General features: G+C 45.4%; 2 protein-coding genes across 3 annotated transcripts; one reads left to right on the top strand and one right to left on the bottom strand.

Moving 5' to 3' along the window:
- Positions 1 to 461: 461 nt before the first annotated feature.
- On the bottom strand, positions 462 to 16,833 carry ARPC4 (actin related protein 2/3 complex subunit 4). The gene is made up of 6 exons (XM_075831676.1): positions 16,753 to 16,833; positions 8,611 to 8,729; positions 7,531 to 7,642; positions 4,636 to 4,731; positions 2,002 to 2,172; positions 462 to 1,395 (listed from the first exon to the last, which is right to left on the bottom strand). Exons 1-6 carry the CDS (start codon positions 16,753 to 16,755, stop codon positions 1,390 to 1,392), a joined length of 507 nt encoding a protein of 168 aa, XP_075687791.1. The 5' UTR covers positions 16,756 to 16,833; the 3' UTR covers positions 462 to 1,389.
- Positions 16,834 to 17,448: 615 nt separating this feature from the next.
- On the top strand, positions 17,449 to 27,629 carry TADA3 (transcriptional adaptor 3). 2 transcript variants are annotated; one of them, XM_075831663.1, is made up of 9 exons: positions 17,449 to 17,720; positions 19,356 to 19,578; positions 21,158 to 21,405; positions 21,633 to 21,738; positions 23,275 to 23,419; positions 24,558 to 24,661; positions 25,115 to 25,224; positions 25,383 to 25,568; positions 27,164 to 27,629. In XM_075831663.1, exons 2-9 carry the CDS (start codon positions 19,372 to 19,374, stop codon positions 27,354 to 27,356), a joined length of 1,299 nt encoding a protein of 432 aa, XP_075687778.1. In that variant the 5' UTR covers positions 17,449 to 17,720; positions 19,356 to 19,371; the 3' UTR covers positions 27,357 to 27,629. The 2 variants fall into 2 exon arrangements, with proteins under 2 accessions (XP_075687778.1, XP_075687779.1); XM_075831664.1 differs by having other exon boundaries at positions 17,459 to 17,720; positions 23,275 to 23,416.
- Positions 27,630 to 27,875: the final 246 nt, after the last annotated feature.

Here is a 27,875-nt window from a genome sequence, read left to right as displayed (position 1 = left end):
AAGTTACCACCAGAAATGTTTTTGAAGCAGTTGCCACTTACCTTACAGGGCATGTTGAGCAAAGTCGAAAAAGCATGGTTTTAGATTTCTTTACCATTTACCTTTGATTTTATGTTCACTGCACTATTGATGTTAATATCAGCTGTGACTTGCATTGTCATTTACACCTCTTGTTCTGTGGGGTTTATATGAGTTACTTATAGTAAATACATGAAGAAATAGTAGAGAACCTTCCTTTACATTTCAGTCATAAAAAAAAGTCCATCCAAAACAGGAGCAATCTCCCCGATGTCTCTATAGTTACACCAGGGGAAGCAGAGGTTGGCGTCGCTTTATGCCGCCTCACCCACATTTTTGAAACATCCCTGTTGGTCAGTGGGCCACAACTACCTCTTCTGACGTGTCCCATTTTACTACCATAAATATGAAATCATATAAAAGGCACAGCAAGGAATAGCAGAGACAGGACAAAAACGCTTTATTTTTGAATAAGAAAAATCTACATTAAGTGCAAAAAAAGCAGAAGATACAGAATGATTTTGTTTCCTTTGTATTTAAAGATTGCCAATTCTCACGATGAGGGGATCTGTGCCGTGACGATTCAGTTAACACTTTCATAGGATAAACCGTGTGATTTGGCAAAAGTCCGTACGAGGTGAAAATATAGACAAGAGATTCCCTGACGTGTGGAAGCCACAGGGTTCGTGATCTCCCTTTTTACAGCGGTGAGGCCGGGTGGTACGGTAAGCCGTAATTACAGTACCTCTGGATAAGATGGCTGCCGTATATATGTGTTGTCCATAAGCTGTCTCACCTATAGGCCGGTCGCCGGGCACGAAGAATGCCTGCCGCGTACAATACATGCACCAGGCCGTGTATTGTGCGTTCAACGCTTGGTCGACTGCTTCCCCCAAAAAAACATTTAGGGGAGAGGGGAATGGTAAGTGAGAGACGGCGGATAATGCACTCGAGAGTAACCCCTTCAGCGGCACTGAAGGTTCCAGTTTTGGGCACTTATTGAAAATCACTTTTAAAAAAAGGACCTTCTTTGTAGAGACTGCAGAAAGAAAAGGATATATAAAGCAATAATAAAAATGGAAGAAAAAAAATAAAATAAAAAAAATTACAGGTTCAGACAAGCACATAAATTTTCTCTCAAAATAACAATAAAAATATTCTGTCCCATCCTGTGGGGGAATTTGGAATGAAGGTAAATGCCGTGTACATTTCCCCCTGAGGTCTACCTGACAGACATTCACCATTTCCTCAATTTTGCACCTAAATGCAAGCCCCCTCCCTGCGCCCTTTTATTCCCTGCCACGCTGGGCAGTGATGCAGAGATCCAGGAGCAAAATGAGGGAGTCACATCCGCTGTCCACAAACTGTTCTTTAAAACTGCAAAACAGATGAAGAAAAGGCCAATTGTTAGTACATGAACTAGAGGAATGGAACAGACATCATCAGAGACATCGGGTCTCGTGTCAAATCTGCCTCCTGCTAAACCACATGAGCAGATCCACAGCTCCTTAAAGGGATTCTCCCCCTTTAACACCATCTTTTTAAGTCCAGTATTCTGTGTAGATTAATTTTCTAATATGTCTTTATAGCAGTCTGAGCTTTGTTTTTCGGATACAGAGTTCCAAATCCCCTAAATAGACAGTTACATGATAAAATTCTGGCCGCCTGCAGTCACCACTAGAGGGAGCTCAGGCGGTTACTGTGTACAGTGTTAATATTGAGATCAATGTATATGCAGTAAGCTCCTAAATCCTAAAAAATTCCTATATTAGATAGATGAAATGCTGCTTACAGCCACCACTAGGGGGAGTGGTGGCTGAAGGCAGCATTTTATCATTTATCTCTGTCTTTTTGGGGGATCTAGAGCTCTGTATCAGAAAGAAAAAAAAAAAAAAAAAAAGACTCCCGCTTTGGAGGACCCAACAGGATCATTTGACTTACATGGTAGCTACCAATAGGGGGCACTAGAGACAATTTGCTTACGTTCTTAAGGAATTCCTCGGCTACAATACGGGCTCTAGCGTTGACTGACAGCTTCATTTCACTGATCTCCTTGTCGATCTCCTCCATAAAATGAATCACAAAGTCGACCAGCTTGTGTTTGTACATTTGCTCCGTGTGGAAGTTTGTGATCAGGAAGCTGATGTCGTATCCCTGGTAACAAGAGAAAAACCACATTACCGAAACAGACGGGTGCTGCTCCATCGAAAGGAAACGTGACGTACTCCTAGGCATCAGGCAGCTCCTGCGAAGAGTTGTGCCCGGCATGAGAGCTGCACAGCCGGGATCTACGCCGCGACTGCCATGGAAACGATGTCACATGCACAGCGTTCATAGATCGTTTACAGTAGCACGAGGCTTGCAGAGGATTTATATAAAAAAAAAAAAAAAAAAAAAAAAAAAAAAAAAGGTGGGACTTACTCACACAGCACAGCGTGATCTCACGTGATCTTGGGCATTAAGAAACAAATTAGCAACACACATCAGTTTTTTTCGTCAGGGTGCTATCTATTTTTCCAACTGATAGCACCCTGACACATTCATTTCAATGCGGCCATGCATACTTCCGTTGCTTTAACGGAACCGTGCGGCCGTTCCGTGAAAAGTAGCGCAGGTCCTACTCCTGCCCGCTTTTGACGGAACAGCCTCGGCCTCTGCATTGAATTTGGTCCGTGAAACAAGTGTGGCCCGTGTGTGACGGATCAGTCATTAACGGCCGTACAACGGCCGACGGAAGTGCGCATGAGGCCTAAATCTAAAATTGTTCATAACTTGCTAAAAAATTATAGTTTTTCAAAATAAAAGCCAAGGTTATCTACATTACAGCACCGATCAGATTATATAGGAGATAGGGCACTTATAATCTGGTGACAGAGCCTCTTTAACCCCTTCCCCCTGCTTGCATTCTGGGCCCTAATGTCCAAGCCATTTTTTAGATTTTTCCATTGTCACATTCGAAGAGCTGTAACTTTTTTATTTTTGCGTCGGCATAGCTGTATAAGGTCTTGTTTTTTGCGGGACGACTTGCAGTTTTTATTGGTACCATTTGAGAGTAGATGCGACTTTTTGATCACTTTCTATCACATTTTTTTTAAGTCAGGATTAACAGAAAACAGCAATTTTTCCATTGTTTTTTATTTTATTTTTTACAGCGTTCACAGTGCGGGTTAAATAATGTAACAGCTTTATAGTCGGGGTCGTTACGGACGCGGCGATACCAAATATGTGTAACTTTTTTGCTTTATTGTAGTTTTTTTTTAATAGTAAAGCATTTTGTAAGGGGAAAAGCTGGGTTTTTCATTTTTTTTCTTTCACTTTTTTTTAAAATTAACTTTATTAAACTTTTTTTACTTTTTTACTAGTCCCACTAGGGGACTTCACTATCCTCCGATCGCTATTATAATACACTGCAATACTTTTGTATTGCAGTGTATTACTGCCTGTCCGTTTAAAACGGACAGGCATCTGCTAGGTCATGCCTGCGGCATGATCTAGCAGGCATTCGCTGCAGGCAGACCTGGGGGTCTTTATTAGACCCCCGGCTGCCATAGAAGACACAGACACTCGGCGATTTTATCGCCGGGTGTCAGTGAGATGAGAGGGAGCTCCCTCCCTCTCTCCAAAACCATTCAGATGCGGTGCTCGCTATTGTGCACCGCATCTGAAGGGTTAAACAGGTGAGATCGATACTAATATCGATCTCACCCGGCAGAGCAGGGACGCCCCCAGCCCTCAGCTACCTCTGGCAGCTGAGAGCAGGGAGATTTCACGGCTCCCTGCTCTGTTTACTTTATTCTACAGCAGCGACGTAGTTTGGCGGCGCTCTAGAATAAAGCCCACTAATGACCGCCGTAAAAAGACGTATCGGCGGTCATTAAGGGGTTAAAGAGGTTGTCCACTTCAGGACAACTGATGACCTATCCACCAGATAGGTAGGTCATCAGTATATCATCGGTGCGGGTCCAACACCCGGACCCAACACCGATCAGCCGCTCCGGTGGCCTGCGGGCACCGGATGTTATTGCCCATTATGCAATGTACGGAGCTGGAAGCAGTTGGCTCTGTACATCGCCTAGTGGCCGTTGTGCAGAACTGCAGCTCTGCACTTATTCACTTAAAACTGCAATGCTGCAGCTCAGCCACTTTTTTGTGGCTGGACCCAACTGCTTCCAACATCTACGTCCGATGCCTGGAGGCAACCGGTGCGAGGTCCGGGTGTCGGGCCACCACAGATCAGGTCTGGTCTGGAAGTGGACACCCTGTTAATCTCTCCAGGTTTAGACAGGGGCCTAATATGAGCCCCCTCTACTGACTATTTACTGGTGATTTTTTTTTAAATATATTCTATTTTAAGATGGATCTGTCATCAGACATCAGTTATGAACCTGTGATCGATATTAGGTGGATCCTGTATGTCAAACACGCTGGACCCACTCTCAGCTGAGCCGTCAGTTCAGCCGTACTGACGGAATAGGGCGAGACAGAACGATACAGCTTCTATGTATACAGGATACATAGAAGCTGTATCGTAAAAAGTAAAAACGGGCTTTAATAGTCACACTGCTTTCAAAAATGGCTAAGATTCTTCTGAACACAGATCACAATTATTTCTCTTACCTCTACAGGCTTTCTGCGCAGGATAAAGAAATTTTCCGCTCTCATCATCATGAAACGCATGAATTTGTGACATAAAATCTTTTCAATTTCATCGGCCTAAAAGAAGGAAAGAAAAAAAATAAATAAATAAAAAAAGTCAGCAAAAGTCTAGCCTACATTGGTTACTTTTAAACCTATATGTTGTATGTCCCAATTGAAATCCTTTTAGCTAGACTAATTAAAAGTTATATCTTCGTTTATTTTCATACATTTGATAGCTGGGAAAGCTGGGTGTTTTGCACGCTCCAGCACATTTGTCCTTTTTTGAATGGTATGTGTATGGGCACCTTAAAGGAACAGTGTCATCACAAATAATTTTTTTATATGTTAAAGATGTTAGTGCTTTAATAAAAACGTTTATTTTCATTTGTGTGTTTGTGTTTTACTGTTTCTTATTTTTACACTTTTTCTTCCCTATGGGGGCTGCCATTTTTTGTTCCATTTCTGTGTGTGTCGATTAACGACACACACAGACATGGAATACGGCAGCCACAGTCCCATAGGGACTGCGAACGGCTCCCGTCCCATTGACTGCCGTGTACGGCGTCTGTGTGGGAACTGCGCATGCGCCGCTCCCACACAGTCCTATTCGAAATTGGCGCCGTCCGGCGCCATTTTCCTGTGGACCGGAAGTCGCGGCCGGACAGTAATATTACTACTTCCGGTCGCGGCTTCCGGACTTGTGCACATGGAACAGCGGCAGCAAAGGGAGCGGACGGGCCGGAGGGAGCCGCGGCGGCAGGAGCAGGTAAGAGATTTCAATGTATGTTAGTGTTTGTGTGTGTTTACTACTGTATGTAAACCTACTACACTGTGGGTTACCTCAAAAAATGGCGACACACAGTGTAGGAGGTTACACCGTTCAAACCCCTCGTTTATCCCGGCACTAGCCAGGATAAAGGAGGGGGGGATGCTGAGAGCTCACTAGAGCGAGGGCTTTTAACCCAATGTTGCAATGCTGCAATTTTGGGAATAGCTCCATCTAGTGACCAAAAATGGGTAGTATTATAAATTAGAAAAAATTTATAATATTTCCTGACTCGCGAAAAAAATAAAAAAAATTTGAACAATGTTTAAATCACCCACACACTAAATGTTTAATTTTTAAAAAAAAAACATGTTTTTCTGGCAACACATTCCCTTTAAAGAGACTCTGTCACTACATTATAAGTGGCCTATCTTGTACATGATGTGATCGGCGCTGCAATGTAGATTACAGCAGTGGTTTTTATTTAGAAAACAATCAATTTCGACTTCGTTATGACCTATATTAGCTTTGTGCTAATGAGTTTCTCAATGGACAACTGGGCGTGTTTTACTATATGACCAAGTGGGCGTTGTACAGGGGAGTGTATGATGCTAACCAATCAGCGTCATACACTTCTCCCCATTCATGTACTCAAACGTCGTGATCTGTCACTTACTCACGCATTAACGTTACTGAAGTGTCAAGAGTGAATGGACATCATCTCCAGCCAGGACACGATGTCTATTCAGAATCCCGACACTTCGGTAACGTTTGTGTGGGACTTGCAGCACAGCAAGATCACTCTGAGCTGTCATTTACAGAGTGATCTCGCAAGATTACGCTTACTGATCTGTAAATCCCACACAAACGTTACCAAAGTGTCGGGATTGTGAATAGATATCACGTCCTGGCTGGAGATGATGTCTATTCACTCTCAAGACACTTCAGTAACGTTAATGTGTGAGTAAGTGACAGATCACGACGTCTGAGTACATGAATGGAGAGAAGTGTATGACACTGATTGGTCAGCGTCATACACTCCTCTGTACAACGCCCACTTGGCCAAAAAGTGTCGGACGAGCGAGGACACATCGGCACCAGAGGCTACATCGACTTACCTGCAAACGCCGATGATGCTGCAGAATCAACTGTAGCCTCTGGTGCCGATGTGTCCTCGCTCGTCCGGCACGATGCAGGACCTGGGGCAGGAAGTGACGTCACAGCGTGATCTCGCGAGGACACGCTGTGTGTCTGTGCACTGCCAGAAGCTGGGTGGTAACGAAGAGAAGTGGATGATGCTGATTCGTCAGCATCATACACTTCTATTCACAACGCCCAGCTAGTAAAACAAGTAAAAACGCCCAGATATACACACACAATACACGCCCAGTTGTACTTAAGAAAGGCTCATTTGCATAAATATAAAAATGCTCATAACTTGGCCAAAAATGCTCGTTTTTGAAAAAAACAAAACGTTACTGTAATCTACATTGCAGCGCCGATCACATGCAATACGAGATAGGGGTTTGAAAATCTGGTGACAGAGCCTCTTTAAGGCCTTTTCACACTATCTAATGACTATGGAGATGTCCTAAATTTCCCCCGACAGCAGTTGTCAGAGGAAGGAAGGACCGGGCATGATGGATTTTCAACATGCTCGATCCTTTGTTCCCGCGGGAGATAAGCTGCTACCAGGAGGTGTCTGGCTGCTGCTTATCTCCCCATTGAAATAAAAACGCACGAGCCCAGCATGCACGCATATGGGGGAGACAGAAGGAATAGCTTTAAAGTGTATGACTGCCTTTAGAGAAAATGGCCAATAGACCCCGCACAAAACCGGCTCTAGAAATTTGTTGTCAGATCCAGTCAATGTAATGGTGCCCAGGTCCAATCACTATTTTGACCCTTTGCCCAAACTGATCATGCCCAGCAGCAAAGCGTTAATGGAAATTTGTCTCAGCAGTTTCTGCCACCTAGTGGTAACGGGATATACAACAAGTGACCAAGAGGAGTTGGACTCCAGGTCAGTGGTTTCCAGTCACGTTAGGAGTTGTAGTTTTGCAACAGGTTGGAAACCACGGCTCCTGACAATCCTTCCGGCAACTAACCTGTTTCACTGCAATGCTGACACGCACGGAGTTAATGGATCCCTCAATCAACACTTTCTCCTTCTCATTCCTGCTAATGACCACTGGTTGTAAGAGCAGCTCTTTACTACTCCTGCAAAAGAACACACAGATTGTAAGAAAGTCATTCTCATACACTACATCCGACCATAATATAAGACCCTACCGAGCAACGACGACGGCCGGGCACCACCACCTCCCGATTCACGGATCGTAAACTAATCATCTTATTAATAGGACAGAAAGAGATTTGAAAAAAAAAAAAGTGACGTTTCAGCCTTCCTGTTCCTTCTTTGTCCTCAGTTCAGTCTGACCTAAGCAACGTGAGACAGACTGGTTGCTAGGGAAGCACTGCTTGACAACCCCATATAACAGGCTGTCAATGTTACGCAGTGCTACATCCTGCCAGCGACCATGTAATCCTGCTCTCGGGGACTTCTCCTTTAAGAACACTTCTAGTTCCTTATTCTAAAAAAGGAAGCGCGGAGTCTCCACGTCACGGTTTCTATGGCTACAAGCCGTCATCTATTCATGAACATTTTGGTTCCTTTCTTTGCAGAAACAAATCTGGGGGAGCATCGAACAGGAATTCATCTATTTGGTGATACAGAATAATCAGTCATTACTAGACGAGTCCCAGCACTCAAAGCAACTTCTCATTCTGCAGTCAGACCGGTAAAAGGGGTTGCTCAGTTTGGACCAACCAGCAGATTGCGTTTAAGGGTCCTGTATGTGTATGAACGATTGGTAATGCGATCCCCATACGTCACCGGCACGTCCCGTTTACACGGGAAGGGGGGGTGGGGCAACGACAGAGGTGCTGCTGACATGGATTTGCCCGTGTAAAAAGGGCCATTAGTACTGGGGACCCCCCTTTTACTAATTCACAATTTTCCAAAATTATATTTGAAGAGGGGTCGTCTAGCCAGCCAACCCCTTTAGAATAGGAACCACAACGATGCCTGCCATTCACAATATAATAATCAAGCAAAAAAAAGGTTACAAGGAGAACGCCAGAATTTGCTACGGAGGCCGCGTTGCGTCACTAAATGCGTTTCTCACCTGACTTCCACTTCGGGTTTGTTATGCCTCTCCACCACCTGCGACGAGAAGTTTTCCAGACACATTGCCGCCTGTAAGGTGGCGCGGACTGTGTTGAGGTACGGGCGGAGTGTGGCAGACTGAAAGCAGAAATAACAATAAAGACTGTGAGTAAAGCGGAGAGTTTATATTGTCTACAGATGAAACAACCTGAACGCGACCAAGATGGCGTCTAAGGATATATAGGATCAGGAGTAAGGCTTCGTTCACATCTAAATCCGTTGAAATAAAAAAAAAAAAAAAAAAAAGGAGAGTGACGGATGCCTGACTGAATGCAACGGAAGGTAAAATGTTTTTTTTTTTTTTGACGGATCAGTTTACCAGATCCGTCAAAAAAAACGGACACTTTCCTTTCGTGTCAGTTTGTCATCAGCGAGGCCCCACGCACGCGACCATAAAAATCGTCTGTAATTGCAGACAGCAATTACGGACCCGTTCACTTCTAGTGTTCACAGACACCTTCCTGTTTACTTACGGGAAGGCGTCCGGGCCATAGAAGCGTACCGCAAAAGATAGGACATGTCCTAACTTTTGCTTTTAACGGGTCGAAAATGCAGGAGGCTTTTGGCGGCCGGCTGTGCCCACAATTGCGGCCACGGCCGTGTGCATGGGTCCTGATAATCCCTTTTTAATGGATCCGTTTTCGGTTTTTATCTTTGCTTCTTTCTTGCTTTCATTTTAACACTGCGCACGGACAGAAAAAACAAAAACGGATCCATTAAAAGTAACGCATAACTGATACACAGGGATGGCATATCAGATTGAAGTCAATGGATGACGGATACAATGTTAAAAAGAATAAAAATCAGAAAGGTCTTTTCCGTCAGCGCAGCAGACTATTGCTTCAGTCCAAAAAAACGTAAACCTGACGGAACGGAGCCGGAGAACAACTGATGCAAAAACAAAACACATTGAAAGCAATGGGTTTTTTGACAAACGTTTACTTCCGTTTTTCTGGTCCTGATACTCTAGAATGGAAGGCACAACGCAGATGTGAACGAAACCCAATACCGCTTATACGCCAGATGGATCCAAACGGTCACCGACGGAACCCGTTAACTTTAATATGGTCCGTCAGGGTTCCTGTCACAGAGCTGCACACGGCGGTATTCTTGAAATCAATGGTGATGCAAACGGAATCCTGTGGTAGCCGTTTCTTTCAGTCGGGGTTCCATTTGTGGGTTCCCCTGACTGAAAGCTCCGACGGAACCCATGAACATCGTCCTGGCGCAGATGTGAACGAAGCCTTACCCTTTAAGAAATATTTGGCTTTTTGGAAAATCACTTCAATATTAACGTGTGACCAATATTGGGGGAATAAAAATAAATCTTTTGACTTGGCGTAGTTTTTGATCGGCTTTTTTCCGAGTGGCGTGCGGGCTCAATAGTCTAGGAGTCCGTACACCGCTCGCTCAGCGTTCCCAGGACAGCCAATGAGAAACAAAGCGCCACGACTCCCACCCGAGCGTATCTGCCGCTTTGTTTGTCAAAAGTTTTTTTCAAATATTAGTAACCCTTTAATTTGATCGTTCACACTTTTACCGACAATTAACGACCCGCAGTTCTGAGCTTTACTAACTTTCTATTTCTGTTGCTTATATAGCGCCAACATATTCTGCAGCGCTGTACAAAAGTACAGTCACTGATAGACCCCAGCGGGGCGCACAAGTTAAATTCCCTACCTGTATCTTTTTGGAGGAAACCAGAGGAACCCCACGCAAACACGGGGAGAACATACAGTCCAAAACTTCCCTCTGACATCAATGGGAAAACGCATTCTAGTGAATAAAACACGTTTCTTTTACGCTTGTGTTTAAAAAAAACAGAAATTTCGCCACTCTTTTTTGCGTCCTAAATCTACGCCGTTTGCCGTGTGGTATAAATAACACAATAACTTTATTCAGCGGGTTGTTACGATTGCAACGATACCAAATTTGTATAGTTTTTGTATGTTTTACTACTTTTACACAGTAAAAACGCTTTTTTTTCTAAATTATTTGTTTTTGTGTCTCCGTATTTGAAGAGCCGTAACGTTTTTATTGTTCTGCCGATGCGGTTGTGTGAGGGCTTTTTTTTTGCGGAACGACTTGTCATTTTTATTGGTACCATTTTGGAGTAGATGTGACTTTTTGATCATTTTTTATAAAAAAAAAAAATTTAAGTCAGGATTCACAGAAAGCAGAGATTGTTCCATAGTTTTTTTTATGGCGTTCACCGTGCGGGTTAAGTAATGTAATAAGTTTATAGTCTGGGTTGTTACGGACGCGGCGATACCAAATATGTGTAACTTTTTACTTTATTTTTTTAATAGTAAAGCAGTTTGGAAGGGGAAAAAGTGGGTTTTTAATTTTTTTCACTTTTTTTTTTTTTTACTAGTCCCTCTAGGGCACTTTTATATGCAATTCTCCTATCGCTATTATAATACACTGCAATACTTTTGTATTGCAGTGTATTACTGCCTGTCCGTTTAAAACGGACAGGCATCTGTTAGGTCATGCCTCTGGCATGATCTAGCAGGCATTCGCTACAGGCAGACCTGGGGGCCTTTATTAGGCCCCCAGCTGCCATCGGGGAGACAGACACTCGGCGATCTTATCGCCGGGTGTCAGTGGGATGAGAGGGAGCTCCCTCCTCCTCCTCTCCAAAACCACTCAGATGCGGTGCACGCTATTGAGCACCACATCTGAGGGGTTAAACATGTGATATCGATCTCACACGGCAGAGCAGGGACGCCCCCAGCCCTCCGCTACATGTAGCCGAGAGCAGGGAGATTTAATGGCTGTTTACTTATTCTGATGCAGCGCCGTAAAAAGGCTTATGCATCAGAATAAAGCCCGTTGGTGGCCGCTGTGAAAAGGCGTATTGGCGGTCACTAACGGGTTAAAAAGTGCTTTGCAAAAATGCGTTTACACAGCGTTTTTTTTTTAGCGCAGTGTGAACAAGGCCTTATAATGGCGGAGGAGAATAAGCAGCTGCAAGACAGCAGGCAGCTGCTTATCTTCCGCAAGAACACCACGAGCGATCCTTCTTTCTACCGAACATCTGCCAGTGGGGGAAAGTCACGACACCGCCTGACACATTCGATAATTGTCCGTTCCGGGTTACAGTCGGTGGTCTCGGCACCTTCATGTCTTAGGGGAGTCAAAACCAACACGAGAATCTCTGCTCCCCGTTCTCCGGCCTCATACAGATATACCAGAAGGAAACAATGGAGTAGTGTTCTTATCGGTGGTGATGTTGGGAGTATTCCCAGTACACACCCTGCCGTGAATCCCGCAAGTCAATAAATCCATGAACTTTTGGCAAGACGTACGATCGCACCTGGCTACTTATTAGCCGCTCACTTCACCTTGAAACCTAATCCAGAGCTCAGGAGAGTTGTATGGAAAGGTGGAGATTGCAGCCGCAGGATGTCAGGGCATGCTGGGAGTTGTAGTTTTGCTGCCCCGGTTTGGAGACTACAACTTTACAGTATTCTGTCCATCCGTCAATATCAAGGCTAAGCCAAGACGAGACAAGAGGGAAGCTGAGCGGCAATACTCACGACAGCCAATCAGGAGCCCTGAACCTAGTCATTGGCTTATAATAGTACCGTAGCGTTATAACACAACCGGCTGAGATCAGTCACACCTATGTATGGAAATACGAGAGAAAGTGGCGATCATGGGGGGGCAGGGGACTTCCTATTGGTCAACCTAATGAAGAACCCTACACTCCCCAGCCTGGAATGGCTGATAACAGGGAAGAATAGAATAGAGGTTTTCTGGGGAGATGTATGCAAAGTAAAGTTTTTGGTTTTTTTTAGGTTTACTGTCCCTTTAATACTGTTTTGAAAGACGATAATATTATACAGCTGTTCAAAAAAAAAAAACGCACCTTCCCTGCAAAACCAGCGTTCAGCGCTCCTGCCGAGCCTCAGCAATACCGTGACCGCACATTTCTATTTCTGGAGCGTGATTATTCCAGCTGGAATTTTTTTCTTCTTTCATTTTAATCCCACATGTTACCGAATGGAAAAAAGATGCCCAAACCAAATGTATCTGACCCGCCACGCAATAACCTGCCCGCCTGGTATCGAGTCCGACTTCAACTACATTACATGTCCTAATGAATGTGGCGGCCCCCACACTGCAGAAATGGGGGTATAAGGGTGGCAAATGGCACCGGTGTTGTGCTGCGCAGAAAAATCGTACACATTTTACAGTTGAAATCAATGGGAGGCAATTTCGGACGGTTTTTGGAGCCGTTTCCACGTCAAAAACAGCGCCAAAAAACTCTGAGAACGAGCCCTAAGAGAGCTCTAAAAACTGCAGATTGGATTAGATTACGTGATCTCGTGCCATGGAGCTGGCCACACCACGTGAGTGCATTGTTTTATGGCCCCCTCCATTGAGAATTTAGGGAACGTCACCAAGTTCATTGGCACCCACCACCCTACAGTTATTAGGGCATCACCTCCAGAGTTTCTTCTACGTCTCCACTCCTGCCACTTGGCGATAGGTGCGAAGGGACAGAGTCAAGACAAGGTTTGAATGCCCATGAAAGGAGCTGCAGTGACACGAGCTCAGAGATATAATTTGAATGCTGCTTTGGATGTGACTGGAGTACGATAAATAATGTCATTTAAGATGAGTAAAGTTATAACGGAACCTAAACTTAAAAGACAGAGGTTAAAGGAACAAAACTAAACCACAACTCCGCTCCCCACCCGCGAGGACGAGATCCGGCAGTGCAGCACAGTGTGAATACAACTTTATACGCCTCTCCAGGAATGACCGCAGGGTCTCTGACAGCAAAGTGGAGGGCGGCAATCGTATCTGCTATGGAATTCACAAACCAACCCACATGCACGGACTATGATCAAACTCCCGCTTTGCTCCTGGGCATGTGACAAGCCAGGACAAGGCAAGGAATACCATCCTCTGCATGCTGCGAACCCATATACACCCCCTGCCACTCACCCTGCGCAACCAGCAGACTTTCCATATTCCCTATTACAGCATCAAGGCTGCAGGAATGAGCAGTCGTCCGTCCCCCCCTAATAACAGGCGATAAAAGGGGTCCGAGGTCCCTCTATCATTTAGCCTCTGTACTTGTAGTATGGGAAGAGTTTTTTGGAGCGGCCGGTCCCATATATATATATGTTTCTTCTAAAGGCTACAAGTGACGGACGTATCTGCTCAGAGATACAAATGAGAAAGCGACGGCATCAATAACAGATGTGATATAAGCACAATTTGTCATTCAAATGTGTTTTTGCTGAAAATCACGTAAAAAAAATTTGAAATTTTGCCCCAATTTTTGTAAAAATGGCAGAAAAAAACCCCAAAAAACTAATTTCAACCGCAACATGAATTCTCACCCTAAGGCTATATTCAGACAAAGATATGCAAAATCGGCCGTGAAAAACTGCCGTTTTTCACATCCGATACGCTCCCGCGCATGTCCCTTTTTCACAGATCCTAAATAGTCTGGAGTCTATTGAGGGATCCGCGAAAACGGACAAAAATACGACATGTCCTATTTTTTACGGGCCCTTCACACGGTACCTTAAAAAGTCCCAAGAATGGCAACATTGTGCCAGACGGTATTCATTAACCTCAATTTCACTGCGAGCACTAACAGCCCGATCCTGCTTTCCTCAGACATCTGCCGCCGGGAAAGTTGGGACACCGCCATACACATTAGATAGTCGACCGGTCCCGCTGAAATCGGCAAGTTCAGCCGACATTCATCTAATGTGTATGGCCGTTCGCAGGATAAGTGATAATTTTATTATGGCTGGGGGCCCCAACGATCATGAGAACGGGGGTCCGGAACCCCCCTGTCCCTCCTCACTGCTCGACCGTAGGGAGGACATTGAACACGCGCTGCCACTCCATTCAACGTCTATGGAAACTACGGAAAGAGCGGAGAACAGCGCTTGGCTGTTTCCGTACGTCTTAGAGACACCAAAACGGAGAGGCGGGCACATGTTTGACCGCCGCTTCATTTAAGCTCCTCCTCACTGCGGTCGAGCAGTGAGGAGGAACGAGGGGTTCGGGACACCCATTCTCGCAATCAGTTGTTGTCCTAGTGATCTGACTATTATCCCCTATCCTATGAACAGGTCATAAATGTTGTTTGAGACTCCTTTGAAGGGGTTGTCCCTGATGACCTATTCACTGGATAGGTCATTAGTATATGATCTGTGGGGGTCCGACACCTGGACCCCGCACCGATAGGCTGCTCCGGTGGCCCCCGGACGCCCATGCCGGAAGCAGATGAATAGGAGCAGTTCCGCAGCACGGCCGCTATGCAATGTACGGAGCCAACTGCTTCAGACTCCGTAGATTGCATACTGTGCAATGACATCCGGTTTCCGCAGGCCACCAGAGTAGCTGATCGGTGCGGGGCCAGGGTGTCGGACCCCCACAGATCATATACTGATTACCTATCCGGTGGATAGGTCATCAGTTGTCCGGTAGTGGACAACCCCTTTAAGTGAGTTACAAGCAAAGATCCATTGTCTCTTTACTGTGCCGCATGTTTTACTTGTCTCATCTTGACAACCCCCCTCCTTCCACATTCACTGTTAGGACATACAGACTTAATAGGGGGGGGGGGGGGCCTGCTCCTGTGACCCCGTTCTATGAGCCAGAGCCACTAACAAGCGGCAGGTCTCACCAAGTCCATTCATATAATACACAAACGGACATTCATTTAAATCAAAGCACGTAACACTACCGTCTAATGTCACATTTGAACAATAAAAAGGTTCTGCTACTTTCTAATATACTATGTGCCTCAATTTCTCGCCATTTTTAAGATGTCTGCTTGCTGTCGGTGTATAGAAACATTCTGGTTTATATCCAGAGAACCTGTATAAACCTTCTCACTGCTAAAAGTTTGCTACAATTGTATCCAGTCTTCTCTCGTTCTGATCGTTTGCTACAATGTATCAGTCTAAAGCTTAAACTATTTAGTCAACAGAGAGTAGTCTAGACACAACACTCAGTAAGAGGTCAACAAGAACTTTCCCATTCACTGACAGGCAGCTGAGATCTTAAAACAGTGACTTGAAACAAAAAGTATATTAAAAACATTTTAATGAATAAAAAAAAACACACCACATGAGGTTCAATACTAGTTAATGGGCCACATCATCAGGTGACAGCCGCCAATCCTGGACCCGAACCCTAAAGATCATCGCCCCCTAATGGCAAGGTGGGTTACAGGGATATCACATATTTACATAGATCCAACCCATTTCGTAATCTTTAGGACTACGAGAACTTTTTTTCGTAACTCAATGCGACTGACTATGTGACAACACTAAATACGAGACGACAACTTCTCTGTAGCGCGGTCCCTGTCTAGCACTGAGACGCGGAGACTCCAATAACCCGCTACACCATTACAAGCCACCGGTGAGTACAACTTTCCCAGCATTGAAGTCTATGAGAAATCCTTGACCCCCACATGACGATCATCTGTCCTAATACGGAGGGACCAAATGGGAAGACCTCAATACTGTTCACTTCCCATAGAAAAATCAATGGAAGCTGCAACATTCACACAAGATTGTCATTGACTTCTATGGGGGGGGGGCGAGAGAGAGAGAGAGATAAAGTTACACCAAAACCGCATCGTGTGACTAAGACCATTTATAAAATATGCAAATTACTTTAAGTGATATAATATTAAGATTTGCTTAAAGGAAAAGTATCTCAGAGCAGATAATCCCTATTGTACAGATGGAGCTGCAGGGACCAGTGTAGGCAGACTGACTTCCTGGCTGCATACACCGCGTCTAGTATTGTGCAATGCTGGGGAGAGACCTGCAGAGGACGTTGTATGACTACCAGCCCGCCACCACACAATGAAGCCTCCTCCCCTATAGACATAACAAGAGGCCAGGACCCCGGAATCCGTCCCATGCACATTGCCAAGTCGGCCGCCGCCCTCCACCGGTTAATTCACCCACCCCAGGGCCGCTCCCACTCCCTGACAGCGGCCTAGCCGCGACAGCTCATGACTACACCTCCTCCGGCTTCCTGCCGAGTAAACAATCCCAATAACCCCAGCCGGTAACAGCCCGGGGAACCTCCCCTTCTCACTCACCATCGCTCCGGTATCTCCCGATAGCGGAAGTGACAGCTCTGCACCTGCGCAGTCGCTCGCTTCCCCCTCACAGAGAGACGGTCAGCCATCGGACCAAACCATTTTTAAAGTAGGGGTATATAAAAAACGAAAGTAATTCCAGGTCAAACAAACGTCTATAAACCCTGACCTAGAATTATCGTTTATATTATTCTGAACTGACAATACAATGCTGTTGTTCATTTTTAATTAGTTCCTATGGTAGTTTTGGCGTTAAAAGTAAAATAGTACATATGACCACCCTCTGTAGGTGGAATGGTTGCGTCTTTTAAGCTTCTCACCATATTAGGGAATGTGGAATGCATAAGGAGGAAACCATCATGACCGAATAGGGGTGTTTACATTTTTAAGCAGACAGAAAGTGTAAGATTTCTTGTGTAATTGCAGATATACATAGGGGTGTATATGACTTATATTATTAAATACACTCTGTAGATATTATCCCACACAAGGCAATTTTTGCCTTGTATCTTACATGTGAATATAGTGCAACTCTCCTCATCTCTTATAGACCCGTCCTACACATAGCCAGCCCTTTCTGAGGTGTTGGTGGACTATACCATGTTTTCACAATAGGGCGTGATAATATTTATTTATAATATTCGCTACAGTCAGGTAGCAGCGTGGATATTTATTTTGACATAATTCGTTATGCTGTATATTATCTACAGTATGGAGGATAGTAATTTCCTCAGTAATACGATTTTGTTTCCAACGACTCCCCCCATGCCGCCAGTGAATGGTGTCTTCCACGGCCCCGGTTAGTGAGAGGACTGGCACACGGGCCTCGGGCATCTCTGCTCTGCCACCTGCCGGCTACGGGCGCTCATAGGCGGAGGAAACGGGGCTTGAATTTGGGTGAAGCTGTGATGCCGGCGTAGTGCAGGCGTGGTGGGCGCACTGTACGCTACTGCACGTTGTGAATGAATGTGAGTACACTGCATTGTGCTCGGTTGTGTCGCTACGTACTCAGCAGAGCCCGTTTTGTTGCTCTCTTGCACGCAGTGCAGGAAATGTATCAACACTAGAGCAATGGAAAAGGGGAGCAGTTGCCCATAGCAACCAATTAGGTTGTATTACGTTATTTTTTTCCAAAAAGCTGCAATATGATTGGTTGCTACGGGCAGCTGCAAAGAAGGTTTGTTTACACTCGTGTCCCTATAGGGTCCGTTGGTGGTCCAGTATTTTTGGTGGCAAGAATAGCGCTGCAGCCTGCGGATCCATATCTGTGTTCGTTTTTCCGTTCCGTCGTAAAACGGAAAAAAAAAACGGAAGCGCCGTATCTGCTGCATGACGGACGCTCGGTGGAACCTATTGACTTTAATGGGGGGGCCTGTCAGATTTCCATCATGGTGTCTGTTGTTTGACCGAAAAAATAGCGCTATTTTTGGCCGAATCTACGACCGAGGCCCCTAACGGAGACTCCTAAACAGATGTGTACAAAGCCGATCCGTCGAAAATACCGGACAGCGCTGTTAGAAATAAATCCCCGCGGCCGATATTGTTGGTGAAGCTGCGCGTAGCCAGATATTTCGCTGCAAGTAAAATATCGTATTGCACAGCGCCCATTGGAGTGAACTGGCGACCGTATAATACAGGAGGGTACCGAGTCTGCCAGCGTGGGAGATAATCTTTAGGCCTAGTCCACACAGAGTTTTTTTGACATGGAAACCACGTCACAATCGGCGCCAAAAACGTCCGAAATCGCCCCCCTGAAATCAATGGGCGGCGGAAAAATCCTGCGGCAGTCGTTTCCGAGCGTCTTTCGCCCACGGTCCTCGCGTTCGCTTTAATGGCCACAGGAAAAACACGAAAACCGCCGCAAAAAAAACCACGGACCGGTCATAATCTGCCTCAAAACTCCTGGAGGAATTTTGAGACAGATTTTTTTCTGCCTCCAAAAAACTCTGTCTGAACAGGGCCGTTTAGTATTTTGGCTCTGTTTTTGATTCGGAAGGCATGAAGGAATTTTGAGGCAGATTTTTCCACCTGCAAAGAACTCTGTGTGAACAAGGCCTTACGATTCCATTCTGGTTAAAAGAGGGGGGGGGGGGTATATATTAGAGTAGAAGGGAGAATTAATATATTTTGCATGTTAATTTTTCACCATTTTCGATATCTGTTTGCTGTCAGTGAATGGAGCCCTCAGCTGAGAATTTGCTACGGTTGTATAGAGTGTCGGCAATCTTGGACTTGCAGATACATTCTGCCTGCACTGATCCATTGTAGCAGACAATCAGGACAGGACAACTGGACGTACAGAGATTTGTGCTGTGGATGTATTTAGCTGACCGGATTGTCTACAATTGTAGCAAATCCTCAGCCATGAGAAGTAGTAGTTCTGGAATACCCACGTTCACTGAGAGCAAGCAAAGATCTTGAAAATGCAAAAAATAGTAGAAAGTAGCAGAAGTTTTCATTCTTCAGTGATGATGATGAGGAGAGGCTGAGTTGATGGATGGCACAGGAATATGCCAACACGCATTATAGGATGATATTATGACGTCTTGCGGGCAGCGCCGCTCCTCTGTGAACCTCGTTACTTATTTCTTCCTTTATTCTAGTTTTCCAGTTGTCATTATGAGCGAATTAAAAGATTGCCCGCTGCAGTTCCATGAATTCAAGTCAGTGGACCACATAAAGCTGTGCCCCCGATACACGGCCGTGCTGTCCCGCTCGGAAGATGATGGGATCGGCATTGAGGAGCTGGACACCCTCCAGCTGGAATTAGAAACTCTACTGTCCTCAGCAAGTCGCCGGCTTCGTGTTTTAGAAGCAGAGACGCAGGTGAGGAGGAAAACTCGGTTATATTAACCTGCGAAGTGCCACACAACACCCATATGCAGTGCGCAGTCCTGGGAATAGACCGTAGTAAACACATGGCGCAGGTTTAAAGGGGTTGTCCCACAATAGACATTTATCACCTGTCCGCAGGATAGGGGATAAATGTCTGATCGCTGGGAACCCACTGATCACTAGATCAGGGGTCCTAAACTCCCCATTCCTTCTCACTGCACGGCCGCAAAGAGGAGGAGTCTGAATGGAGCGGCAGCACGAATGCTCGACCACCGCTCCATTCATGCCGTCGTGCAGTAACGAGAAATGGGGGGGCTCGGGACACCTGTTCTAGTGATCGGTGGGTTCCCATCGATCAGACAGTTGTCACTTAACCTGTGGATAGGTGATAAATGTCCATTGTAGGACAACCCCTTTAAGTCAGCCGCACAAGCGATCTTGCAGCATTAGCTCAGGGGCCCGGCTGTCGGAGACTATTCTAGGAGAGAAGGCAGAGGTGGTCTATTACTGATAAGATGGCGGTGACTAACTAGACTCGGCACTGCCCCGCTAATGACCATTGTCACTGATTTATATCAGGTAACCGGGGCTGCTATGTTATTTGAGGAGGGTTGGGGGGTGATAAGCGGCTGAGAGGTCCCTCTGACACCATTTATCTCCAGGGGCAATATTAGGATCGGGCTCCAACCCAAAATCAATTAGATCCCAGCTTAAATAAGTTTTTCTGGTTTTGTGTAGGCAAAGTTATTCTTTGTATACTAAAAAGTTTTGCAACTTTTTAATTTGCATTTGGTTTCTATTCCCTACCATTTTCAATATCTCTATCTGCTGTCAGTGAATAGAGACTTCCTTGTTTACCTTGTCAGGATTCTATCAGAGATTTGTCTTTTTGCTGTGAAGTTTTTTAAAATCCTGTTTAGCTTTTCCTTGGTTCTGGGAATAACCAATATGGCAGCCCTCTAAGGGGAAAGCTTTTCCAGACTTCCACTTTGCCTAGTTGTGCCATGATGCATCCAGCGCTCTCACATAGCTGTATAACCAGGCGGATTTGCCATTCCTCACTCCAGGAAACATCAGTATACATCCTTAAAGGGGCTGTCACCTTTGGACAATCCCTGAGATCAGCTGTAATCTGTGGGGGAATTGGCAGCAAGTGTTCAATTTCCCTACAGCGCCACCACAGGAGAAATAAAGTATTACACAGTTCTCAATGAAAACAATTGGTTGTCTGTGTAAAGGATGGACATGCAGGGTCCTCCGGAAAGTTCATTATAATCCTACGAGGGTTATCATTCCGGAGGACCCTGCATGTCCATCCTTTACACAGACAACCAATTGTTTTCAATGAGAAATGTGTAATACTTTATTTCTCCTGTGGTGGCGCTGTAGGGAAATTGAACACTTGCTGCCAATTCCCCCACAGATTACAGCTGATCTCAGGGATTGTCCAAAACTGGAAACACCTTTAAGGATATACTGGTTATTTTCCCCTTTTTATTTTAGGGGTACATAGCCCATCACTTTGAGAAACTTCAGGCTACAAACTTCTCATTTCCCTGTTTTACGCTAGATCCTGACAGACTGGCAGGATAAGAAAGGAGACCGGAGGTTCTTGAAGCTTGGAAAGGAGCATGAGCCGGGTACACCTGTGAAACATAAACCCAAAAAGCCAAAGCTGGAAGGTAAAGTAAGCCACGTGTCCGGAACAGGCCCAGGAAGACCCAAGTCCAGAAACCTACAGCCAAAAATCCAGGAATATGAATTCACAGATGACCCAGTTGATGTTCCCAGAATCCCCAAAAACGATGCCCCAAACAGGTACAGTAAGGGGGGATCCAGTCAGAATGGCCTTCTCAGATGAGGGGTAGTTTGTCAGTCTTTACTGTAGATCTGGCATTTTGTTCATGAACCAGGAAGATCAGGATGAATGGAGATATATATGCCCCAGCCCTATGGGATTGACTTTTAGGTTAACGCCCCTTTAAATGACCTTGTTCCTTATACTATCATATCAATAACCCATTTTCTGCTGCATTGTGTTTCAGATTTTGGGCTTCTGTTGAACCATATTGTGCAGACATAACAGCGGAGGAGATCAAGGTGCTGGAGGATCTTCTCAAGACACCTGAGGATGAGGCCGACTACTATAAAGTATGATCAGAGCTGCAGGCTCCTTCAACAATATCATACAGTGTAATTCTAGGGACAGAGTAATCTTCATTTCTTGCCCTTTTGATTAGTAAAACTCCCAGTATTGTTACCCGCCAACATCCTGTACTTGGGGAAGGTAATGGTAGATGAAAACCACTTTGAAGAGTAACTCCGCTTTTACTTATCTTAGACTGACTTTGAGTCACATTATGTATTTGTCTCTATTTACATCCAGAGCTGCATTCAGAATTCTGCTGGTTTGCTGTTACCACAGAGCATTGCGTTGTGGTAGCTCAGATGAGTCACATAGTTCAGGCGCAATCACACATTAGATGAACGTCGGCTGAACCCGCCGATTTCAGCAGGACCGGCCGACCGTCTTATGTGTATGGGGGTGTCGGCAGATGTCGGGTCAAAGAAGGATCGGGTGTGCTGGATTTCAACATGTTAGATCCTTTGTTTTTCACAGGAGATAAGTAGCCGCAATAGGTGTCTAGCAGCGGCTTATTCCCCTCACCCCACTGAGTTACACGCTCATATGTATGAAGAGTCGGGAGGAATAACTGTCGGCCCGTATGAGCGTTCAGACGATAGCGATCTAAAGGGTAACTAAACTTTTATAAACGTTTGAGATTTTATAGTGACATGTCAGAAGTTGGGGGTCCAAGCACTAAGACCCCCACGATCGCTAAAACGAAGCGGCTGCAGCACTTGGGTGAGCACTGTGCCGCTTTGTTTCTGATCAGCTTTCCTTGGAAAGCCAAGTGAGAGGTGTACAGACTTTCTTTTGAGCCCGTACACCGCTCCGAGGAAAGCCGTTCAGAAATGAAGCGTAGCAGCAATCACCGGAACGTTTCTGCCGCTTCGTTTTAGCGATCGGTGGGGGTCTCAGTTCTTGGACCCCCGTCGATCAAAACTTCTGACATGTCACTATGTCATCTCAAGTTTTCTAAAAGTTTAGTTACACTTTAATGTGTATGGCCACCTTTAGAGCTATGCCATACTTGCCAATATTTAAATTGCGAGCACCCCGCCCTGTTCATCCAGGAACGCCCCCACAAAACAATTTTATTTTTTCAAATGAATTTGCATAACATCACCCTTTTTTTAGGTCCAGTTTGCAGGACAGTCCCACAATAAACACGACCGTTGGCAAGTATGGCTAAGCTGCTGCGTGTCTGACAGCAAGAGTGAAGCCAACTGCTGTCTGTTTCCAAGGGCAACCAGCGGAATTTTAAAAGCAGCTATGTAGGTGTATGGAAACAATGAGCTAAAATATTCCAGAATTTGTAAAATAAAACGAAATATTTACAAAGCTACTTAACATCTTATATAGACGTATACTGTAAAGTGAAGCTGTTTGGGATCTCTGAGCAAGGCTCGGGCTAAATGATGACATGAGATGCAATATGGCTGCCACACCATGGGACGCTGTATCCCTGGTACCGCACCACATGGTGAAATCAGCTAATGAAGGGTTAAAGGAGTATCTTTTGTCGACAGGCATTTGCTAATAGTGTTACATACTTATTTCAGATTCCACCTCTTGGGAAACATTACTCCCAGCGTTGGGCTCAGGAGGACTTACAAGAGGAACAGAAAGATGGAGCCAGGGCATCTATGGCAGGAGACAAGAAGAAAGGACCTCTAGGACCACTAACCGAGCTGGACTCCAAAGGTAGTAGTCCCCAGACCTGATGTAGGAGCTTCATTACCCTGGATGGAATTTCAACACTTTTTCTTGTGCTATTTTCTTCCTTTATCAGCCAGTTATGCGCCTGACCTAGTCTTCCTCTTCTAGCTGAGAGCAGGGAGTAGCTAAGTTATAGCGGCCATTTCTAGCAGCTATCATTTCATCACCGGGTCACCCAGGTTTTATAGAAATATATACTGTAGCATCTCCACCCCTCCGTTGCTCCTCCTGTCAGACTTTTTATGAAATTCAATGGAGTGACTGGGAGTGGACAATCAGAAAAATGTCCTATAACTGAAGAACCACATAAAGGGCTTGTCTCCTCTCGACAACTCCTTTCCATATAGCCATCATATGTAGGGTCCCCATGTCAAATAGCAGCTCTTACCCTGACAGCTAAATGTAATACTATATTTCTCCTGTAGAGGCTGCTGCAGGGAAAATTTATAATTCTCTGCATTTTACCCCAGTAAAATTTTGTCTGTTTACCGGCGGTCTCTGAGATAAGACAACCCCTTTAAATTAAAAAAAACTAAGGCCCCATGCACACAACCATAGTTTTTATTCATAATTACAGATAATCTGCGGTCCCGTTCATTTGTACTGGCCACTGACACCTTTCCTAATATTTACGGATATGGGTCCGGGCGGTAGAAATGATCTGCAAAATATAGAACATGCCCTATTCTTGTCTGGAATTGCGGCACGGACCCCCCCATAAAAGTCTATGGGCGCGGGTAGAATTTCGGACGGCTGCGGATGTGCATCCGTAGCCGTCCGTAATTACGGAAGCTTTGCTATGCGACGGCAGGGGATTCCCCAAGAAAATGGCGCATCAGCGATCATGTGACCTTTTCAATGGGTTGGGACACTGTTCTGACATCATTTGTCACCTCCGTTTCTTTTTTTTTTGTGGATTTGTAAATACGGATGCGCTACAGACCGTCATTTTGGACAGCCTCCCCGATATGCGGATGACGTGCGGGTGACTGGATCCGTATTTGCAGACACTAAAAACCATTACAGTCGCGTTCATGAGGCCTTAGGCCGTACATGCTCACCATTACACCTGCCTCCCCCTAGTGGTCATATGAGATGTATCACACAATATATTGGCTGCTTCTAGATGTGGACTCCATGCTAAAGAAACCGGAGTCCCAGCACGATCAGCCGGAGGATGGCTGCCCCTTTGGTCATCTGACGCAGCGTCTTCTGCAGGCTCTCGTTGAGGTAATTCCCTTTTGACCGTTTTTTTTTTTTTATCTATTTGATAACTAGGGCAGTAGGGGGTATGGCTCACATCTTAAGGACCTTTTACACTGGCCAATTATCGGGCAAATAAGCGTTCATCTGCTGATCATACCGTTTTAAATGTGTAAAATATTATCGCTGCCGGCAGCACATCCCTCTGTGTAAACAGGGAGACGCGCTGCCGACATGATAGTAATGTATGGAGACGAGCGATTGTAGTAACCTGCGCTCCTTCCCATACTAGCTCCTCATGGAAAGGAGCAAACGAGCGCCGATCAACGACCTGTCTCGTTGATCGGCGCTTGTTGCACCGGCCAAAATTCGCCGGTGTAAAGGAACCGTTAGTCTTACGGGAGGGCTACGTTTGCCTATGATCTATCACAGTGGTTAGACGTTGCGTTTATTTATTACTGTCCTATATCTCGTCCACAGGAAAACATTATTTCCCCAATTGAAGATTCCCCTATTCCTGAGATATCTGGGAAAGAGTCCGGAACTGACGGAGCCAGTACATCCCCCCGAAGCCAGATGAAACCATTCAGGTGGGTAATAAGATAGACAACCCCTTTATTAGAGCATTCGGGACTCTCTCAGCCAGACTGGAGACCACACTCCATTTCAATGGTTGCCGTATAATGCGTCATTTCCTCTACATTGTCCATGTCTTATACTAAAACATTCTGTGCAATGTTTTGTTCAGTGCCCCACATACAAAGTCTTTAGAAGTCCGAATTAAGGAAGAGTTGATAGCCCAGGGTCTGCTGGAGTCCGAGGATCGACCAGCTGAGGACTCTGAAGATGAGGTGTTGGCCGAGCTACGCAAGAGACAGGCCGAGCTGAAGGCTCTCAGCGCTCACAACCGAGCCAAGAAACAGGAACTCCTGAGGTGATTATTACAGACTTTTCTTCCTTTGGGGTTCTTGGTAGCAAGAAAATAACATGGTTGTAACTTATTGGACTGATCAGTGGCCGTTTTCTCGGGAGCGGTAACGGCGATGTTTATAGATGCACATCAAGTACGGTAAAAGTCTGTTCGTTTAGAACCTGATGTTCCAGAAATCCTGAAAATCCGGCATGAGCCAATAAGGCCCTGTTCACACGGTGGAATTTTTGAAGCGGATTCCACTGCAGAATTCTGCCTCCCATTCATTTCAATGGCAGTCTGATGCTTCTTTTTCCCGCTAGCTTTAAAATAAGCATCCTGCCTGATCTTCAAGCGGATTCCGCCCGAACTGACTAGTAAGGAGAAGGAGCTGCTGTGACTAGTAAAGGGAAGGAGCTGCTGTGACTAGTAAAGGGAAGGAGCTGCTGTGACTAGTAAAGGGAAGGAGCTGCTGTGACTAGTAAAGGGAAGGAGCTGCTGTGACTAGTAAGGGGAAGGAGCTGCTGTGACTAGTAAGGGGAAGGAGCTGCTGTGACTAGTAAGGGGAAGGAGCTGCTGTGACTAGTAAGAGGAAGGAGCTGCTGTGACTAGTAAAGGGAAGGAGCTGCTGTGACTAGTAAAGGGAAGGAGCTGCTGTGACTAGTAAGGGGAATGAGCTGCTGTGACTAGTAAGGGGAAGGAGCTGCTGTGACTAGTAAGGGGAAGGAGCTGCTGTGACTAGTAAGGGGAAGGAGCTGCTGTGACTAGTAAGGGGAAGGAGCTGCTGTGACTAGTAAGGGGAAGGAGCTGCTGTGACTAGTAAGGGGAAGGAGCTGCTGTGACTAGTAAGGGGAAGGAGCTGCTGTGACTAGTAATGGGAAGGAGCTTCTGTGACTAGTAAGGGGAAGGAGCTGCTGTGACTAGTAAAGGGAAGGAGCTGCTGTGACTAGTAAAGGGAAGGAGCTGCTGTGACTAGTAAAGGGAAGGAGCTGCTGTGACTAGTAAAGGGAAGGAGCTGCTGTGACTAGTAAAGGGAAGGAGCTGCTGTGACTAGTAAAGGGAAGGAGCTGCTGTGACTAGTAAAGGGAAGGAGCTGCTGTGACTAGTAAAGGGAAGGAGCTGCTGTGACTAGTAAAGGGAAGGAGCTGCTGTGACTAGTAAAGGGAAGGAGCTGCTGTGACTAGTAAAGGGAAGGAGCTGCTGTGACTAGTAAAGGGAAGGTGCTGCTGTGACTAGTAAAGGGAAGGAGCTGCTGTGACTAGTAAGGGGAAGGAGCTGCTGTGACTAGTAAAGGGAAGGAGCTGCTGTGACTAGTGGGAAATTGAGGAGGGCTGCTGTGACGACTGAAGGGAAGGGGCTGCTGTGACTACTAGTGTAGTGAGGGCGACGGCTGTGAATAGTAGGGAAGTGAGAGGTCCTGCTGTGCCGACTGGAGGAGAAGGGGCACTGCTGTGACTATATATTTTATTTTTTGTGTGTCAATCGCTTCTTAACCAGACCCCACTCTACAGTGTGCCATTGCTGGCTCCTAGACGGGGCTATGATTTGTCCATGATTTGTAATACCTTTTTACACCATACATGAACTGTTCTAATCCTGATCCCATGTCCTCTCTTCAGATTGGCAAGAGAAGAAATGAATAAACAGGAGCTTCGGCACAGGGTACGCATGGCCGACAATGAGGTTATGGACGCTTTCAGGAAGATCATGGCTGCCCGGCAGAAAAAACGTACTCCGACCAAAAAGGAGAAGGACCAAGCTTGGAAGGCGCTGAAGGAAAGAGAAAGCATATTAAAACTATTAGATGGGTGATCAGACCGGAGGATGACGCCGTTTATGTACTTGAAGAACCAGCCGCTCCGCCATTGTGGAAATGTAACTATTTGTGGCTACTTTTTCAGAACGTGTTGGTGTCTCGAAGAAAGACGTTTTACAATTGGTTTTGTTTTATTTTTGTGTTATTTTATTGTGCCCATGTTCGTTCGTTTGTCCGTTTGTATGTTTTTGTTTTTTAAATATCGACCTGTATGTGATAATAATATTTTCAAAAAATATTGTTAAAATAAATCGACTTACAGCAGAGAAGGATTTGTCTGACATTTTCAGATGCGGTTGAAAGTGGTCAGTAATGTCCGGTATATATCCCGGCCCATTCTAAAGGGCCAGCGGTTTTAAGGGCAAAATATTTAATCACTAACAAAGTACAGTGAGGTTCCTTTACTCCGGCATATGATCATTTAGAAAGTCTGATAATCCAGTATTTCGAGCACAGGACTGCTATGTAATCTAGAATTTCACAAGACTGGAAGCAGAATAAATAAAGTGATAGGA

The sequence above is a fragment of the Rhinoderma darwinii genome, chromosome 7, assembly GCF_050947455.1.
Source record: "Rhinoderma darwinii isolate aRhiDar2 chromosome 7, aRhiDar2.hap1, whole genome shotgun sequence".
Classification (NCBI taxonomy): Eukaryota; Metazoa; Chordata; class Amphibia; order Anura; family Rhinodermatidae; genus Rhinoderma; species Rhinoderma darwinii.
Note: the sequence above shows the minus strand (reverse complement) of the source record. Positions and strands in the feature narration are given on the sequence as shown.

What these genes read in the sequence shown, in the direction of transcription:
- ARPC4 (XM_075831676.1), bottom strand. An exon ending in AAACCCGAAGTGGAAGTCAG is followed by an intron (nt 7,643 to 8,610) that starts GTGAGAAACGCA and finishes GTTCTTTTGCAG; the next exon opens with GAGTAGTAAAGAGCTGCTCT. An exon ending in TCAGCATTGCAGTGAAACAG is followed by an intron (nt 4,732 to 7,530) that starts GTTAGTTGCCGG and finishes TCCTTCTTTTAG; the next exon opens with GCCGATGAAATTGAAAAGAT.
- TADA3 (XM_075831663.1), top strand. Translation starts at nt 19,372, where the DNA reads ATGAGCGAATTAAAAGATTGCCCGCTGCAGTTCCATGAATTCAAGTCA. An exon ending in ATGAGGCCGACTACTATAAA is followed by an intron (nt 21,739 to 23,274) that starts GTATGATCAGAG and finishes TACTTATTTCAG; the next exon opens with ATTCCACCTCTTGGGAAACA. An exon ending in TTCTGCAGGCTCTCGTTGAG is followed by an intron (nt 24,662 to 25,114) that starts GTAATTCCCTTT and finishes TCTCGTCCACAG; the next exon opens with GAAAACATTATTTCCCCAAT.